At 46.2% G+C, this 17,235-nt stretch overlaps 1 protein-coding gene across 2 annotated transcripts in view; it reads left to right on the forward strand.

Annotated features, from left to right (window-relative positions):
- Positions 1 to 17,235, forward strand: part of MTHFR (methylenetetrahydrofolate reductase) — a 61,672-nt gene that overhangs the window by 8,023 nt on the left and 36,414 nt on the right. For both annotated transcript variants that reach the window (XM_070759502.1, XM_070759503.1), the window contains 6 exons: positions 2,633 to 2,896; positions 4,894 to 5,132; positions 5,221 to 5,331; positions 6,376 to 6,569; positions 10,045 to 10,295; positions 11,191 to 11,325. In XM_070759502.1, coding sequence (XP_070615603.1) covers positions 2,633 to 2,896; positions 4,894 to 5,132; positions 5,221 to 5,331; positions 6,376 to 6,569; positions 10,045 to 10,295; positions 11,191 to 11,325 — 1,194 coding nt within the window. The remainder of the gene's footprint in view (positions 1 to 2,632; positions 2,897 to 4,893; positions 5,133 to 5,220; positions 5,332 to 6,375; positions 6,570 to 10,044; positions 10,296 to 11,190; positions 11,326 to 17,235) is intronic.

The raw sequence follows: 17,235 nt of genomic DNA on the forward strand, positions 1-17,235 counted from the left end.
TTTATATAAACATAACATAGCAAGTAATGATAAAAAAAGACAATTGGACAGGGACAGTAGGCACAATGGTGCGCTTATGCACGCCCTTTACAGACCTCTTAGAAAAGGGGAGACTTCAACTGTAGACAATCTAAGGTTGAAGATTTTCAACCTTGGGGTTTGAGGAAGAAACCACAGAGTCAGGTAGTGAATTCCAGGCGTTGATCACTCGATTGCTGAAGTCATATTTTCTGCAGTCTAGTTTGGAGCGGTTTAAATTTAGTTTAAATCTGTTACATGCTCGTGTGTTGTTGTGTTTGCAGGTGAAGTAATCATTAATAGGAAAGACATTTTGGTATATGATTTTGTGAACTATGGTTAGATCAGAGGTACCAACATGTTTAGGGAATGCTCTCTTTCCATGCTTTCCCTTGACTTCCTCCTTTCTTGGGGGACCCCTGAAAATTAGCCCTGCCCAACCCCCCTTTTTCCCCTCACTTTGAGAAACCTGACGGTCTGCAAAATTTTGCAAGGCTGGTTAGTGACTGAGCTGAGATTAGGACAGAAACCTAAAAGGGCACGCACAGTAGCTGAAATGTCTTATTCAATTTTTGCTGCTCCTTCCTGTTTGGGATGTAACCCGGTCCCCATCCCCTGTGCCCCCTCCCCTGCCATTCTCTCTTCCCTGTATTTTTTAAAAAAGTTTTGTTCCGTTGCTAGGCTTGCGACTGGGGAATTGATCCAATCAGCAGCAGTGTGGATTCGGGGCCGATTATAATCAGCTGAGTACTGATTTCTGTTTGCAGAATCATTTGTCTCTCCTGATCTGCAAAATTAGGGCTGCCTTTTCCTCCCCCCACCCAGTATCCCCCTGCCTTCCTTCACAGGGTCAGGGAGAAGTCGTGGCCCCACCCGCCCGACTATAACTTCGAGATCGCCTTCTACCACATAACTTCCAGCGACCAGTTAGATCCCACAGGGTTGGTCTTCTTTCGGGCCCGTCAGCTAAACAGTGTCAGCTGACGGGTCTGCGGGGGAAAGCCTTATCTGTGGTGGCCCTGACTCTCTGGAATCAACTACCTCCTGAGATCCGCACTGTTGGCCTTATTGGTCTGTTCTGACAGGCCTGGGGCCATTGACCTCGGGGGGCGGGGCGGGTTACTAGCGAAGTCAGTATGGCTGGCTGCAATTATTTTAAATTGAAATGTTTTTATATTGACCCATGATTATTTTTGTTGTGAGCTGCCCTGAATCCTTAGGGAGTTAGGCAGCATAGAAATATAATAAAATAAACTTTATAAATAAATAAATAAATAAATATAAAGCCTTAGTTAGGCCACACCTGATGCATCCAGTTTTGGTCACCACACTACAAAAAAGACATTTAAACTCTGGAGAAATTGTACAGAAGAGCAGCCAGGATGATTAGGGGACTGGAGACTATAACATACAAAGAGCGGTTGCAGGAACTGGGCTTGGCTAGTCTATTCAACCTGAAAATAAGGAGGAACTTTCTGACGGTGAGAGCGATCAACCATTGGATCAGAAGTTGCCTGTGGAGGTTGTGAGAGCTCCAACACTTGAGTCTTTCAAAGGGAGATTGGACTGCCATTTGTGACAGATCTTGGGAGGGGGGCAACCTCCAACTTTGAGTCTCCTTTTCTGCTGCCATAGAAAATGCCATCCTTTGTGGGCAGCAGGTTCCCATCACCACTAACTACAAGTCCCATCTTCACTACCCACCATATTACCTGGCCAGACTAGAATAGAATAGAATAAGGAATAAAGAATAGAAATAGAATGAACAGAATAGAATAGAATTCTTTATTGGCCAAGTGTGATTAGACACACAAGGAATTTGTCCTTGGTGTAGATGCTCTCAATATACATAAAAGAAAAGATCCATTTGTCAAGAATCATGAGGTACAACACTTCATGGTGGTCATAGAGTACAAATAACCAATCAGGAAACAATATTAATATAAATCATAAGGATACAAGCAACAGATTACAGTCATATAATCATAAATGGGAGGAGATGGGTGATAAGAATGATGAGAAAAAAATTGTAATAGTGCAGACTTAGTAAATTCCTTGACAATGGGGAGGGAATTATTTCTTTAGCAGAGTGATGACGTTCAGGAAAAATCTGTTCTTGTGTCTAGTTGTCTTGGTGTGCAGTGCTCTGTAGTGACGTTTTGAGGGTAGGAGTTGAAGCAGTTTATGTCCAGGATGCAAGGGGTCAGTAAATATTTTCACTGCCTTTTTGATTCGTGTAGTATACAGGTGCTCAATGGAAGGCAGGTTGGCAGCAGGTTTTTTTTCTGCAGTTCAGACAGTCTGAATAATTTGGGATTGGAAATGAGATTTAGGATTTTTTAAAATTATTTTTTATACGATAGACCTCATAAGTATATTGTTACTCACTGAAGATATACATGGTGTTAGGTATGTATATTTTGTTATGGTGGAGGAAAACATTAAGCTTTTTTTAAAAGTTCAAATAACCTTTGTGGAAAAAAAAAGAAATTTTGGGGCTTAATTGTGGTTAAAATTCGATCTGTAAATAGATTTCCATGCTGAATGCAAACTAAGCACAATCACTAGCACTAGCTTACCTGGAGCTTTCGGGCCTCCTTCTCATTTTTTCCAGGGCCTTCACCATGGTCAACGAGTCCCTCAGCGAGTTTCTTCCGGTGAGCAACGGCCTTGGGAGCACCCGATCCGATGTCAACAGCAGCAGCAGCGGGGAGAGCTCTCAAAACAGCTCCCGGTGTTCCACTCCCATCTTGGACACGGAGCGTCACGAGCGCCTGCGGGAAAAAATGCGCCGACGTCAAGAATCCGGGGATAAGTGGTTTTCCCTGGAATTCTTCCCTCCCCGGACGGCCAACGGAGCCGTTAATCTCATCTCCAGGTGAAGAAGCAGCTCAAAATTGATTATTAAGAGCCGCGGTGGCACAAGTGGTTAGAGTCTAGTATCACAGGGTTATTTCTGCTGACTGCCGGCTGCCAGCAATTTGGCAGTTCAAATCTCTACCAGGCTCAAGGTTGAGTCAGCTTTCCGTCCTTCCGAGATGAGTAAAATGACCCAGATTGTTGGGGGGCAAAAGACTGACTCTGTAAACTGCTTAGAGAGGGCTGGGAAGCATTGGAAAGCGGTATATAAGTCAAGGTCTGTGATGGTGAACCTATGGCACGTTTGCCACAGGTGGCATGCGGAGCCATATCGGAGGACATGCGAAACTGCCAGGTTTCAGCTCCAGTGTGCAATTTTTCGACCTTGGGAAAGGCTGTTTCGTCCTCTGGACACTTCAAGGAAGCTTCCCTGAAACTCTAGAAGCAAAAAATATCACCCAACGGACAAACCAGAAGTTTGGAAAAACGCACTTCCAATTTGCTGTTGTGCTGGTTTTTTACACTCCAGCGCATTTAGGGAAGCTTCCTGAAGCCCTGGAGTGCAAAGAAAAACAGCACAATGGGCAAACCGGAAGTGCGTTTTCCAAACTTCCGGTTTGCCTGTCGTGCTGTTTTTTGCACTCTGGAGCTTCAGGAAGCAGAGCAGAAGTGTGTTTTCCTGAGCTTCCGGTTTGCCATTTGGGCATTTTTTTCACCTGCTTCAGAAAGGCCTTTGCACATGCACCGGGGCAGCGTGGAGAAGGAATGTAGGCATGTGCACTCATGCTAGCACACCCATCCACACCCCTTTTGGCACACGAACTAAAAAAGGCTCAGCATCAGTGGTCTAGGTGCTATTGCTATCTTCCTCCCTCATTCCAGTGGTTAGAATGTGGAATTGCAGGCAAACTCTGCCCACTGCCAATCCTGACATGTTTAAGGTTGACTCAGCCTCCCATCCTTCTGAGGTGGGTAAAATCAGGACCCACATTGTTGGGGGCGCAGTAGGCTGACTCTGTCAACTGTTTAGAAGGGCTGTAAACCACTGTGAAGCAATATACAAGTCTAGGAGCTATTCCTATTAAGAGTTGTGGGGGCAGAGTGGTTTGAATGCAGTATTGTAGGCTAACTCTGCCCACTTCCAGCAGTTTAACCCTGACCAGCTCAAGGTTGACTCAGCCTTCCATCCTTCCGAGGTGGGTAAAATCAGGACCCAGAATGTTGGGGGCAATTGGCTAACTATGTAAACTGCTTAGAGAAGGCTGCAAAGTCTAATTGCTATTGCTGTTCTAATAGCTGATGGCCTCAAAAGTATCCATGGATCCATTTAAAATCTTGAGTTGATGGACAAGATCCATCTGGAGGAGAACATCAGCTCTACACTAATGTCCACCAAAGCTTTGGGGTCTCTTTCACCTGCATCACCCCCACTTCCACGGACGCTTGGTTGACTCAACCCAGTAAACCTTGAATCTGCCAGACAAAGAGAAACAGATAGTGCAGTGATGGTGAACCTATAGCACGGGTGCCACAGGTGGCACGTGGAGCCATATCTGTTGGCACACAAGCTGTTACCCTAGCTAAGCTCCAATGTGCATGTATGTGCTGGCCAGCTGATTTTTGGCTTGCACAGAGGCTCTGAGAGGGCATTTGTGGCTTCCAGAGAGCCTCCAGGGAAGTCTTTGGAGCCTGGGGAGGGCGAAACACGAGCCTACTGGGCCCACCAGTAGTTGGGAAACAGGCCATTTCCAGCCTCCAGAGGGCCTCTGAGGAGTGGGGGAAGCTGTTTTTGCCCTCTCCAGGCATTAAATTATGGATGTGGGCACTCGCGCATGCACACACTCTTTTGACACCTGAGGTAAAAAAAGTTCGCCATCACTGAGATAGAGTGACTCAGAGAAAAATGAACGCTAGTTCCCTCTTCTGGCAGTCTGCAACACCTGCAGCCCATATATTGTCAACCCAACTGTTATGAACAGAGTCCTAATGATGTCCAATTTCTTTTGTTCCTTGCAGGTTCGACCGCATGGGGGCAGGTGGCCCCCTCTTCATCGACGTCACTTGGCATCCGGCTGGCGATCCGGGCTCTGATAAGGAGACCTCATCCATGATGATGGCTACTACTGCCCTCAACTACTGCGGGCTGGAGACCATTCTCCACATGACCTGTTGCAACCAGAGCAAGGAAACCATCATCGCCCACCTGCAGAAGGCCAAACGTTTAGGCCTGAAGAACATTATGGCGCTACGAGGAGGTGAGGGACGGCTACAAAATGGTCTCTCATTCCCCAGGAAGGAAGAACTATATTTTCTGAGGAATATGGGGGTTTTCTTCACCCACAGATCCTGTTGGAGAAGAATGGGCCGAAGAACTGGAGGGCTTCAACCATGCGGCGGATCTGGTGAAGCACATCCGTCAGGAGTTTGATGATTATTTTGACATCTGTGTGGCAGGTGAGTAGAGGAGTTTCACCCAAAGCTCCCCTGATCTTCTCAAGAGGTTCCTCAAGAGTCCTTCCATCTTTTCTTCTTCTTTTTTTCCAATTTTTTTATTAATTTTCATAAAATAAACAGACACACATACAAACATTAAACATAAAGTGGGGGTTTATTTCCCCCGCTTCTTTTGAAAGTATACATTCAAGTACAGAAAAAGAATACATAATTAAATATATGTTAAATGTTAAAAGGTCTAGTAATTTTGGGTTAAGGTTTTACAAATCTTAAGTACAATGTAAATATTAGGTAAAATTCTTAATATGTTGCTTATACGTAAACTAATATAGCATAGTCATCAAAAATACCTTTAATGTAATCTTAACTACTATACTAATATATCATATTCATCAAACAAAACATTTAAACTAATTTCAACTACTAGTCCTTCCATCTTTTCTTATCAGCGATGGTGGTAGTGGTGTCTCTGACCTTCCTGCCAGTCGGCTTAAAGCTCTGGTGGGAGAATTGACACTAAACTTATGGTTGTGGAGTGGGGGTCACCACAACATGAGGAACTATATTAAGGGGTCGCAGCATTAGAAAGGTTGAGAAACATTGTGAGAGGGAACCACCATGGAGAAGTGGTTCCCACCAGGTGTATCTCCCTCAGGGATGGGACCCACAACATTCCCTGCCTCCCCACTCTGATGGGTCAGGTAGATGTGACTGGCAAGAAATCGTCCCTCAAATAACCTGGTCCCAAGACATGAAGGGCTTTAAATCGGCAGATAATAATAATAATAATAATTATTATTATTATTATTATTATTATTATTATTATTATTATTATTAATTAGATTTGTATGCCGCCCCTCTCTGAAGACTTACACAGCTAAGGCAGCTGTGTAGGCGAGGTTCCCAGAAACCACGAATAAAATCCTATGAAACAAGTTTCTAGCTGTCAACATGGCTGAGAATTACCCGGAGGATATTTATTTTGATAAGAACCTAAAGGTGAAGCCAGGCTGAAGCTCACCATTTCTCTCTTTCCTTTGGAAGGTTATCCTGGGGGACACCCTGAGGCCGAGAGCTACATCGATGACATGAAACACCTGAAGGCAAAAGTGTCCGCCGGAGCGGATTTCGTCATTACACAGCTATTTTTCCAGACGGAAACCTTCCTCAAATTTCTAATGGACTGCCAAGCTATTGGCATCAGCTGCCCCGTGGTGCCAGGGATATTCCCCATCCAGGTAAAAGGTGTCTCCCATACAGGTAGCCCTCAAAATTACAACAATTCATTTTAAGGACCATTTGGGACCAATGTGACCAATGATCGTTTTTTTACACAACGACCGTCGCAACATCCTCATGGTCACATGATCAAAATTGGCAACTGACTCATATTTACGACGGTTGCAGTGTCCCCTGGGGTCATGCGACCTGACAAGAAAAGTCAACGCTGGGAGTCCGATTCACTTTTGGGTAGAATTTTTTTTATTTTCTCCGTACAAACTTCTTCAATACATATATATTTTGCACAATCTAGCATTTTCCTAATCACCATTTCTTCATTTGGTATATTTTCCTTTTTCCAAGTTTGTGCAAACACCAACCTTGCGGATGTTAATATATGTGTTATCAAGTAGTAGTCTTCCTTACTATGCTGTCCTCTAATTATTCCCAAAAGATACATTTCCGGTTTCATTTCCAATTGATAGTTTAACATTTCTTTCAACCAGTTTTGAATCCTAGACCAAAATTTTTCTGCTTGCGGACATAACCACCAAATAAAATAATATGTACCTATGGCAGATTTGCATTTCCAGCACTTATTACTTATGTTTGGATGAATTTTGGCTAAATGTGCTGGAGCATAATGCCACCGATAAAACATGTTATGTAAATTTTCTTTATACGATACCGAAAATATCATCTTATAATTAATTTTCCATAATTTTCCCCAATTGTCTAACTGAATAGAATAACCAAAATTTGTCATCCATGCTATCATATTATGTTTAACTACTTCCTCTGTATTTTCATAATTTAGTAAATAATTGTATATTTTGGAAATAATTTTTTTATCTGATCCTATTAAAATTTAATCTATTTCACTAGGTTTATTACATATTCCAAATTCAATTAGGTCTTTTTTATATCTACTTTGTACCTGAAAATATGATAACCAATCTAACTCCAGGCCTTCACTTTTGAGTTTTTTTCTGGATTTTAAGAATCCCTTGGGATCTAAAAGTTCTTCATATGTTTTAATTTGGTTTTTATTAATTATATTCAGTTATATTTGAGCTTCCAAAGTAGATAGCCATCTAGGCACTTCTCTGTAATGTTTTTTCCTTACTTTTCTCCAATGTTCAAGTAAGATATTCCGTATCTGGTGTTGTCTAAATTGTGAGTGTTTGATGCGCTCTCTTTCCCCCAGGTGTGTGTGCCATCCCTCACTAATATTGTGTCCCTCTATTGCTAAAATTCTATTGTTGTCCAATTTAATCCATTCTTTAATCCACAGTAATATTGTCGCCTGATTATATAATTCTAAGTTCGGAAGTCCAAATCCTTCTCTCAGTCTTGAATCCTGCAGTGCTTTTATACTTATTCTTGGTTTTTTTGTTGTGCCAAATAAATTTAGAGATTGTTCTATTTACGTTTGAGAATTTTTTTTTATCCAATTGGGTTGGTGCCGTTTGAAAGAGGTACAACCATCTCGGAAGTATATTAGATTTTATAGTGTTAATCCTTCCCATTAATTTGGACCATTTTTCTAAGTCTTCTTTGGTTCTATTTAAAAGTTTAATATAATTTAATTCTTTTAAAGACGAATATCTAGATGAGAGCCAAAGTCTTAAGTACTTAATTTTTTTCCTATTTGAAATCCAGTTTTCTCCATTAATGTCATGGTTTGGTCTTGGTTGCAATTTTTGGTTAGTATCTTGGTTTTATTCCTATTTATTTTAAGACCAGCTACCCTTCCATATGATTCCAGTTCTTTTAATAAATGTATCATTCAATAATTTCCTTTAACCCTGGTATTCTCCTCCGGTCCAAAAGGACCCAAAATGAAGTTTGAGACCCTGTAAAAATGTTTCCCTGCATATCTGAAACTTGAAATTCCATGACTTTTTCTCATTTGAGAAGTTCTTTCTAAGGGGGTTGGGGGGTTGGGAGGTATAGTTTTTGCTGGGCAAAAAAAGTTCTCTGGGTCCTTTTAGACCCGGAGTATAAAAAGGTTAGCTCTACCTATTGGAATGGTCTTTTTGAATACTTTTTGAATACTTTTTGAATACTAGTATGCTAATTTGAACATTTCTGAACACAATGAAATGAAAATTGAAGTGAAAAAAATAATGCTTATTTGTTTATTTTGCTCATCAAACCCTGCTTTGTGAAATTTTGTTCATTTTCATCTCGATTAGGCTGCAAAATTTACTTTTTTGACCATCTTTGGCATTGAAATACTAATTTGAACATTTCTGAACACAATGATATGAAAATTGAAATGAAAAAATTGATGCTTATTTGTTTATTTTGCTCAGAAAAGGGCCTCCCCCCCACAGCTGTGTGCACGTTTTTCAATTTATAGATAGAATAGCCTGCCAAATCAGAATTTTTTGACCATCTTTGGCATTGGCATACTAATCTGAACATTTCTGAACATAATGAAATAAAAAAAATATTATGTTTTGAACACTTGTAGTCCTCCAGGTCATATGTGACCCGGAGTAAAAAAGGTTGGTTCTAGCTACTGGAATGGTTTTTTTGAATACTTTTTTTGCTAGTACTGTACACTAATTTGAACATTTCTGAACACAATGAAATGAAAATTGAAATAAAAAGTTAATGCTTATTTGTTTATTTTGCTGAGAAAAGCCTGCCCATCCTGGCTGTGTGCAATTATTTCAATTTATAGATAGATTAGCCTGCAAAATCCATTTTTTATTCATTTCATTTTTCATTTGTTTGTGATCAGGAATGTTTAAATTAGTGTACTAGTGAAAAAAGTATTCAAAAAAACCATTTCAGTAGCTAGAACCAACCTTTTTATACTTTGGGTCTAAAAGGACCCGGAGGAGCACAAGTGTATAATCTTTGTGAACATCATTTTTTCTCATTTCAATTTTCATTTCATTTCATCTCCTGGGGGGAGGGCATTGCATTATGGGTGTGGGCATGCACATAGAGTGGTACCTCTACTTAGGAACTTAATTCGTTCCGTGACTAGGTTCTTAAGTAGAAAAATTTGTAAGAAGAAGCAATTTTTCCCATAGCACTCAATGTAAAAGCAAAGAATGAGTACAACTAGGGAAACTACAGGGATGGTGGAGACCCTGTTTCCTCCCAAGAGATGGAGGCTTCTCCCCACCTTTTCCGGCCCTATTTCTTCCCAGGAGATTCCTAGAGAGGCCCCATGGAGGCTTCTCCCTGCCTTTTCCAGCCCTGTTTCCTCCCAGGAGATTCCTAGAGAGGACCCAGGGAGGCTTCTCCCTGCCTTTTCTGGTTACAGTTTGGGAGGCTTGGGTTTGTAAGTGGAAAATGCATCTTGAAAAGAGGCAAAGAAAATCTTGAATACCTGGTTCTTATTTAGAAAGGGTTGTAAGTAGAGGCACCACTGTACATGCTATTGCATGTGCCTGTGCCCTTTTGGCACCCGAAGAAAAAAAGGTTCGCCATTCCTGATGTAGGCCTTTCAACTCTCTTTGTTTCTTTCAGGGTTATCATTCTCTGCGCCAGCTTGTGAAGCTCTCAAAATTGGTGGTCCCTCAGGAAATCAAGGACATCATTGAGCCCATCAAGGACAACGATGCGGCCATCAGGAACTACGGCATTGAACTGGCCGTGAAGATGTGCCGAGAACTCTTAGATAGCGGCCTGGTCCATGGTCTGCATTTCTACACCCTGAACCGCGAGGTGGCCACAATGGAGGTCCTCCGACGGTTGGGCCTTTGGAAAGAAGACCCAAGGTGGGAATGACTGGACACCTGAGGCTCAGCCTTGGCTTGGTGAATGAGCCACAATGGTCTTTTTTCCTACATATGTTGAGCCATAAATCATGGTTAAATCAACCTAACGACTGGTTTGGCCTATTCCACTGAGCCAAACCCAGACGAGGAATTTGGTCTTGGCTATGTTAAGTCTCCAAACTTGGTCACTTTAAGACTCCAGACTTCAACTCCCAGAATTCAAGGGACCTGGGGAATTCTGGGAATTGAAGTCCACAGGTTGTAAAAGTGGCCAAATTTCTGGGGAATTCTTGGGGTTGTAGTCCCTAAGTCTTAAAAGTGGCCATGTTTGGAGACCCTTGCTCTTGCTTAGGGCATGTGATAACCTTGAAATAACTTTTCTCTTTATGCTGAGTTTTGGCTTGTTTTTAAAAGTGCCACTGTTGACATCCAGCAAAATGAGCCGAGGTGGCGCAGTGGGTAGAGTGCAGTACTGCAGGCCACTAAAGCTGACTGCTAGATCTGCAGGTCAGCAGTTCAAATCTCATCACCGGCTCAAGGTTGATTCAGCCTTCCATCTTTCCGAGGTGGGTAAAATGAGAACCCGGATTGTGGGGGCAATAGGCTGGCTCTGTGAAAAAAGTGCTATTGCTAACATGTTGTAAGCCGTCTTGAGCCTAAGGAGAAGGGCGGCATTAAAAAATTGAATAAATAAAATGCAAATTAAGGAAAACAGGACCAAAATTTCAAAAACCCTGAAGGAAGATTCCAAACTAGGCTAACTCATTTTTCGACCCATTGTGGCTCAGGATTGCCCTTTTCGATCATCGTTGTGATGTCAAGATAAACTACTGGAAAGTCTGATCTAGGGTTTGAATCAGTTTAATTTTTGTATCCCTGATATTCTCCGTGCCAGGCGTCCCTTGCCATGGGCTGTCAGCGCTCACCCCAAACGGCGAGTCGAAGATGTTCGACCTATTTTCTGGGCTTCCCGTCCGAAGAGCTACATCTATCGGACGCAGGAGTGGGATGAATTTCCCAACGGACGATGGTGAGTGTAGTACTAGTTGTCTGTTGATGCAAAATGGAATGGCTTGCACTGGAGAACAGCCATGCTTAAAACAAATTCACTCCAATTCCTTCTCCAGGGTTTGGTGGTCAGATTCTGTTTTTATGTACTGTATTTTTCGGAATATAAGACGCACCGGAATCTAAGACACACCTTAGTTTTGGGGGAGGAAAACAAGGGAGAAAAAATTCTGCTTCTGCCTCCCAGCAAACATCACAGATGATAGCAAAGAATAGGATAAATGTACATTATGGCAGTATATTAATATTAATCTTGTCACAGTGGCAATAACCCTGCTGACTCATCTTTAGTCTTTAAGCAGCTGGTCAGCTTTAAATTATTATTATTATTATTATTATTATTATTATTATTATTATTATTATTATTTATTAGACTTGTATGCTGCCCCTCTCCGGGGACCCGGGGCGGCTCACAACATACAATGCAAACAATACATTGTTCTGTCTGGGTCACTCCGGAAGCTATGACCAACCCAAAAAGATAAGCCAGACACACGGTAGAATCCAAACACAGTTGTATAATGGTAAAGAGAAAAGAAGCCAACAGAAAATATCCTTACAAATCAGGAAAACATGGAACTCCAAATGGGTACATGAAGGCAATTGTTCGTACAGAAACACAGAATCCTTGATGCCAAGACGAGGCTGTAGATAACAGACATACACCTCCCACGGGTCTTCAAGACTGCTGGGCCACGAGCCAGGAACAGAAACGCTGAGAGACAATGCAGATTACAGCAACTCCACTCTGATAACACTCCACACTGCTGAAAGAGTTTGCCTGCCTTTTAAACCCTTCCCTGCTAATGAGGACCACACCCAACCCCCTGGTGTTCCTCATTCAATGCTGATAATATTTCTTCAATTGATTCCTCCTTTGATCTATGCGTCTCTGTCGCATACAAATGATAGCTTGTCCTTCATCACCCAATGACTCCAGAGACTCCCAGCTACTGGCTTGAGAGAGCCCCTCCCCAGGGCTCCCAGGCCGTTCTTCCTTGTCAAGTTCCTGATTGTAATCTCCCCTGTCCAACTGCTCAGAACTCTCCTCTTCGCTCTCATCCTCCCCCGGGCATGGAGCCAGCAGAGACGCAGCTGGTCTTTCATCTGACTCAGGCTGAACCACAACACCATCCCCCCTCGGAAGGCCCCTCCCCACCTGCCAGTGGAGAGGACATGGTTTCTGGGGGAAATGGGCGTGGTAGTCCCGAATGAGATCGGGAGCGTCCAGCAATGCTGCTTCCACCCAGGAGCAATCATCAGAGTCCCCCTCCACCCATTGCACCTTGTATTGGAAACATGCGTCTAACCAACGGGAATCTAGAATGGCATGCACCATGACATCAGGGAGGTGGTCACGAACACAAGGGGTAGGAAACACGGGAACGTTGGGACGGAGCAGACAATTGGGAGGGACAGGGACTAACAGAGAACGATGGAACACAGGGTGGACCCGCAAGTTGGCCGGCAAGGTGAGCCGGTAGGCCACCGGGTTGATAACCTTTTCGACAGGAAAAGGTCCCAGGAACCGGGGATCTAACTTGTGCCTAGGTAATTTGGAGGCTATGTATTTCGTGGACAGCCACACCTGATCCCCCACTGCCAAGGGATCCCGTCCCATCTGGAGCGGTCAGCCACCCTCTTATAATCCTCCTTGGCCTTATTGAGATATCATTTTACCATCTCGTGTACCGCCTGCAGCTCCGAGAGGAAGTCCTCTGCAGCAAGCACCGGGGAATCTAGGAGGGTCAAGGGAAAGAAGCGGGGATGGAATCCATAATTGGCAAAAAAGGGAGTGAGTCGGGTCGAGGAGTGGCAGGAGTTGTTAAAAGCAAACTCCGCTACAGGGAGGAACCGGGACCAATCAGACTGGCGATCCACCACTACACACCGAAGGTATTGCTCCAGTATCCCTATGACCTTTTCTGTGCCTCCATCGGTCTGGGGGTGCTACGTCGATGCGAGGCACACAGACACATTCAGGGTGGACATCAGTTCTCGCCAGAACCGGGCTATGAATTGGGTTCCCCTGTCAGAGACCACCCGATCCGGGAGCCCATGTAACCTAAAAACGTGGCTGATGAACAGTTGGGCCGTGAGTTGGGCAGTGGGCACCCTAGTGCAAGGTATGAAATGAACCATCTTGGTGAGCATATCCATCACCACCATGACTACCGTGAATCGAGCAGAGGAAGGCAAATGGGTCACGAAGTCAATGGACACGGCACCCCAGGGTCTATTGGGCGTGGGCAAGGGTTGCAGTAGTCCTGGCGGGGCCCCCGTCACCCCCTTGGCCGTACGACACCGGACACAGATGGCCACATAGGAACGCACCTCGTCTTGGAGGCGTGGCCACCAGAATGTCCGAGTGACCAGATCTAACGTTTTAAAAAGGCCAAAATGCCCCGCCACTGGACTGTCATGACACTGGGCCATAATCAGACCCCTCACTGGGCCGGCTAGAACATACAGCTGCCCCCGGTACCGGAGCAGACCATCTTGGAAAGTCCATGGGGAATTTGGTGCTAACTCCCGCACCCTCTGCGCTACGAACCCATCCCCCCACTGCGCCTCCCGTAAGCGGCGACGCAAGTCCACGGGGTCCTGGGTCACAGCCAAGGCTGCAGGGGGAAGGACCATCTGAAGAGGAGCCGGCTCCTTCGGGTGAGTATACTCAGGCTTGCGGGACAACGCGTCCGCTCGAGGGTTCTGGGCGCTGGGAGTGTAACGGATCCGGAAATTGAACCGTGTGAAAAAGAAGGACCAGCGGATCTGGCGCTGGTTCAATTTCCGGGCCGTCTGGAGATACTCTAGGTTACGGTGGTCCGTCCGGACTTCTACCTGATGACGGGCCCCCTCAAGGTAATGCCGCCAATGCTCAAAGGCAGCCTTCACCGCTAAGAGCTCCTTCTCCCAAATCGTGTAGTTCCTTTCCGAGGAGGATAATTTGCGGGAAAAGTAGGCACACAGAAACAAAGTGTCACTGGGGGGACGGGCTTGGAGTAGCACTGCGCCCACCGCTACGTCCGAGGCGTCTGTTTCCACCACAAACGGCTGAGTGGGATCAGGATGGCGTAGGATCGGTTCAGCCATGAACGCTGCCTTCAGTGCGTCAAAAGCCCGCTGTTCCGCCTCCCCCCAACTAAACGGGACTTGTTTTTGCAATAAACGAGTCAAGGGCATGGTCAGCGTGGCATACCCCGGACTAAAGGTGCGATAATAATTCGCAAACCCCAAGAGACGTTGTACGTCTTTGACCCTGCGTGGAGGTTGCCAAGACTGAAGTGCGGCCACTTTGCCCGGGTCCATGGAAATGCCACCTGGAGATAAAATGTGTCTGAGGAATTCTACGGTGGTCTGGAAGAATTGGCACTTTTCCAGCTTGGCATACAAATGCTGCTCCCGTAACCGGAGCAGGACCTGACGCAAATGGTCCAAGTGCATGGCATGGTTCGGGGGATACACCAAAATGTCATCAAGATAAATTACAACAAAATGGTCCAACATGTCCCGGAACACATCGTTCAACAGATGCTGAAATACTGCCGGGGCGTTGGTGAGGCCAAAGGGCATCACGGTGTATTCAAAGTGGCCGTAACAAGTGCCGAACGCTGTCTTCCACTCATCCCCGGGCCGCATTCGGACCAAATTGTACGCACTGCGCAAATCTATTTTCGTGAACACCGTTGCCATCCACAACCGGTCCATGAGTTCGGGGATCAAGGGCACGGGGTACCTATTCCACACTGTGATGGCGTTAAGGTGCCAATAGTCACAGCAGAGGCGAAGATGGCCCGTTTTCTTCTTCACGAACAGGACAGGGGCAGACAAGGGGAACTTGGACGACCGAATAAAACCCTTGGCCAGGTTCTTATCGATAAACTCCTTGAGAGCCACAAGCTCTGGCTCTGACATGGCGTACAAACGACCAGCCGGGAGCTTGGCGTCAGGGATCAGGTCTATGGCGCAGTCGTACGACCTATGCGGTGGTAGCCGATCCACCTCCTTCTCGTTGAAGACATCGACGAACTCCTCTAGGCAGCGGGGTAACTGGATCACGGGAACTACTGGGCCATGGGCTGCGCACACATGTCGGTGGTAGTCCACACACTGCAAGCTGGAGAATGTTACAAGATTCTGGGACCACACCACATGCGGGTCATGTGCGTGCAGCCACGACAACCCCAGCACGAGGGGAAAATGAAGCCCCTTGGTGACGTAGAACTGCAGGGCCTCCTCATGAGTCCCGATGCACATCCGCACCGGCAGGGTCTGAAAACGAATGGGACCAGCCAGCAACACCCGCCCATCAATGGTCTCAACAGTTAACGGAGGGCTAACAGGACAAAGGAGCAAGGAATGGCGTTGGGCAAAGGCTTCGTCCAGAAAATTCGTAGTCGCCCCCGAATCCACGAGGGCCAACGCAGGATAGGTCCGAGTACGTTGAGCAATGTGCAGGGTCACAGAGAGCGTCAGGTGTCAAAATGGTCTAGGATCTGTAGCCGCAGAGTTGGGAGAAGGTGGGATACCCGCCCGACCTAGTGTTGCCACCAAGCCGGGCCCCCCTTGTTTCCCGACCGCTCCGTCGACTGAGGAAGCCCAGACGAAGGACCCGCCATCGTAGAATCCATGACAGGGACAGTGACACAAGGGGTTGTCTCCTGACGCAGTACGGGAGCAGCCACTGGAAGCACAGGAGAGCTGGGGGGTACTGGAACGGCGGCAGCCACCGTGCTCCGCCGTTTGTGGGGACAACCCACAGCAAAATCCCGCCTCCCCGCGGTAGAAACACAACCCGGACGCCCGCCGACATCCCCTTTCCTCCGGGGTCTGGCAGGGTCGGGCGTAACTTACGTCCATCGGCTCCCCGGCGGGAACAAGCTCCATCAGGCGTGGGGGCAGCGTTGGTTGAAAACGGCGAGGCGCAGGGGCCGGAGTCGGGGTTCCTACGGTCGACAACCCCCGCCGTGGAACAGGCGTCGGCAGGGCGCCTGAAGCACTGGGGTTGGACCGTCCCGCTCGACGGACTTCCCTGGCCAACAGCCTGGCCTCGATTGCCAGGCAATGCCGCTCCAGAGCGTCCAGAGTCCCGGGCAGCACCTCATGCACCAGCTCATCCAGCATGGTGTCCGATAATCCATCCTGAAAGGCCTCGAGCAGGGCAGCCTCATTCCATTGGACCTGCCCAGCCAGGGACCGAAATTCAGCCATGTATTCCACCAGGGGGCGCGAATCCTGGCGCAGTTGTTTCAGCGCCCGCGTGGCCGTCTGCTCTTGCACCGGGTCAGCGAATTGGCGACGCAGCTGGTCACAGAAGGCTGCAAAATTCTGGAGCAGAGGGTCATCTCGATCCAGGTAAGGTGCCACCCACGACGCTGCAGGGCCAGCCAACAAGCTACAAAGAAACGCCACCTTGTGGTCATCTCCAGGAAAGTGCACCATCTGCGCATTAACGAATAGCTGCACTTGACTCAGGAAAGCAGAAAACATCCACCGGTACCCCCAGAACTTCTCTGGCATCGCCACAAAACATTTCCTCCTCGGCAAAGGCACTGGAGGAGGTACCACAGGTAGCGCCTGGGGTGGGGCTGGCTGGTGGGACAGGTCATCCACCTGACGTTGTAACACTAAGACCGTCTGGGTCAAATGTGCAATTTCCCTGCGCAACTCCTCAAACACGGCCTGCATGTCAGCTGCAGAAACTGCCATGGTTTAAGGCAAAAAACAGGAACCCAAAAAGCAAAAATGCCAAACAAAGAACAGGCAGCAGGGAAAAAAACCAACAACAAACAAACCACCCCAAGCAATGAACAAGGTGTGTCTGGTGGTTGGTGGAGTGTTATACTGTTCTGTCTGGGTCACTCCGGAAGCT

Source organism: Erythrolamprus reginae, chromosome 8 (genome assembly GCF_031021105.1).
Source record: "Erythrolamprus reginae isolate rEryReg1 chromosome 8, rEryReg1.hap1, whole genome shotgun sequence".
Lineage (NCBI taxonomy): Eukaryota > Metazoa > Chordata > Lepidosauria > Squamata > Dipsadidae > Erythrolamprus > Erythrolamprus reginae.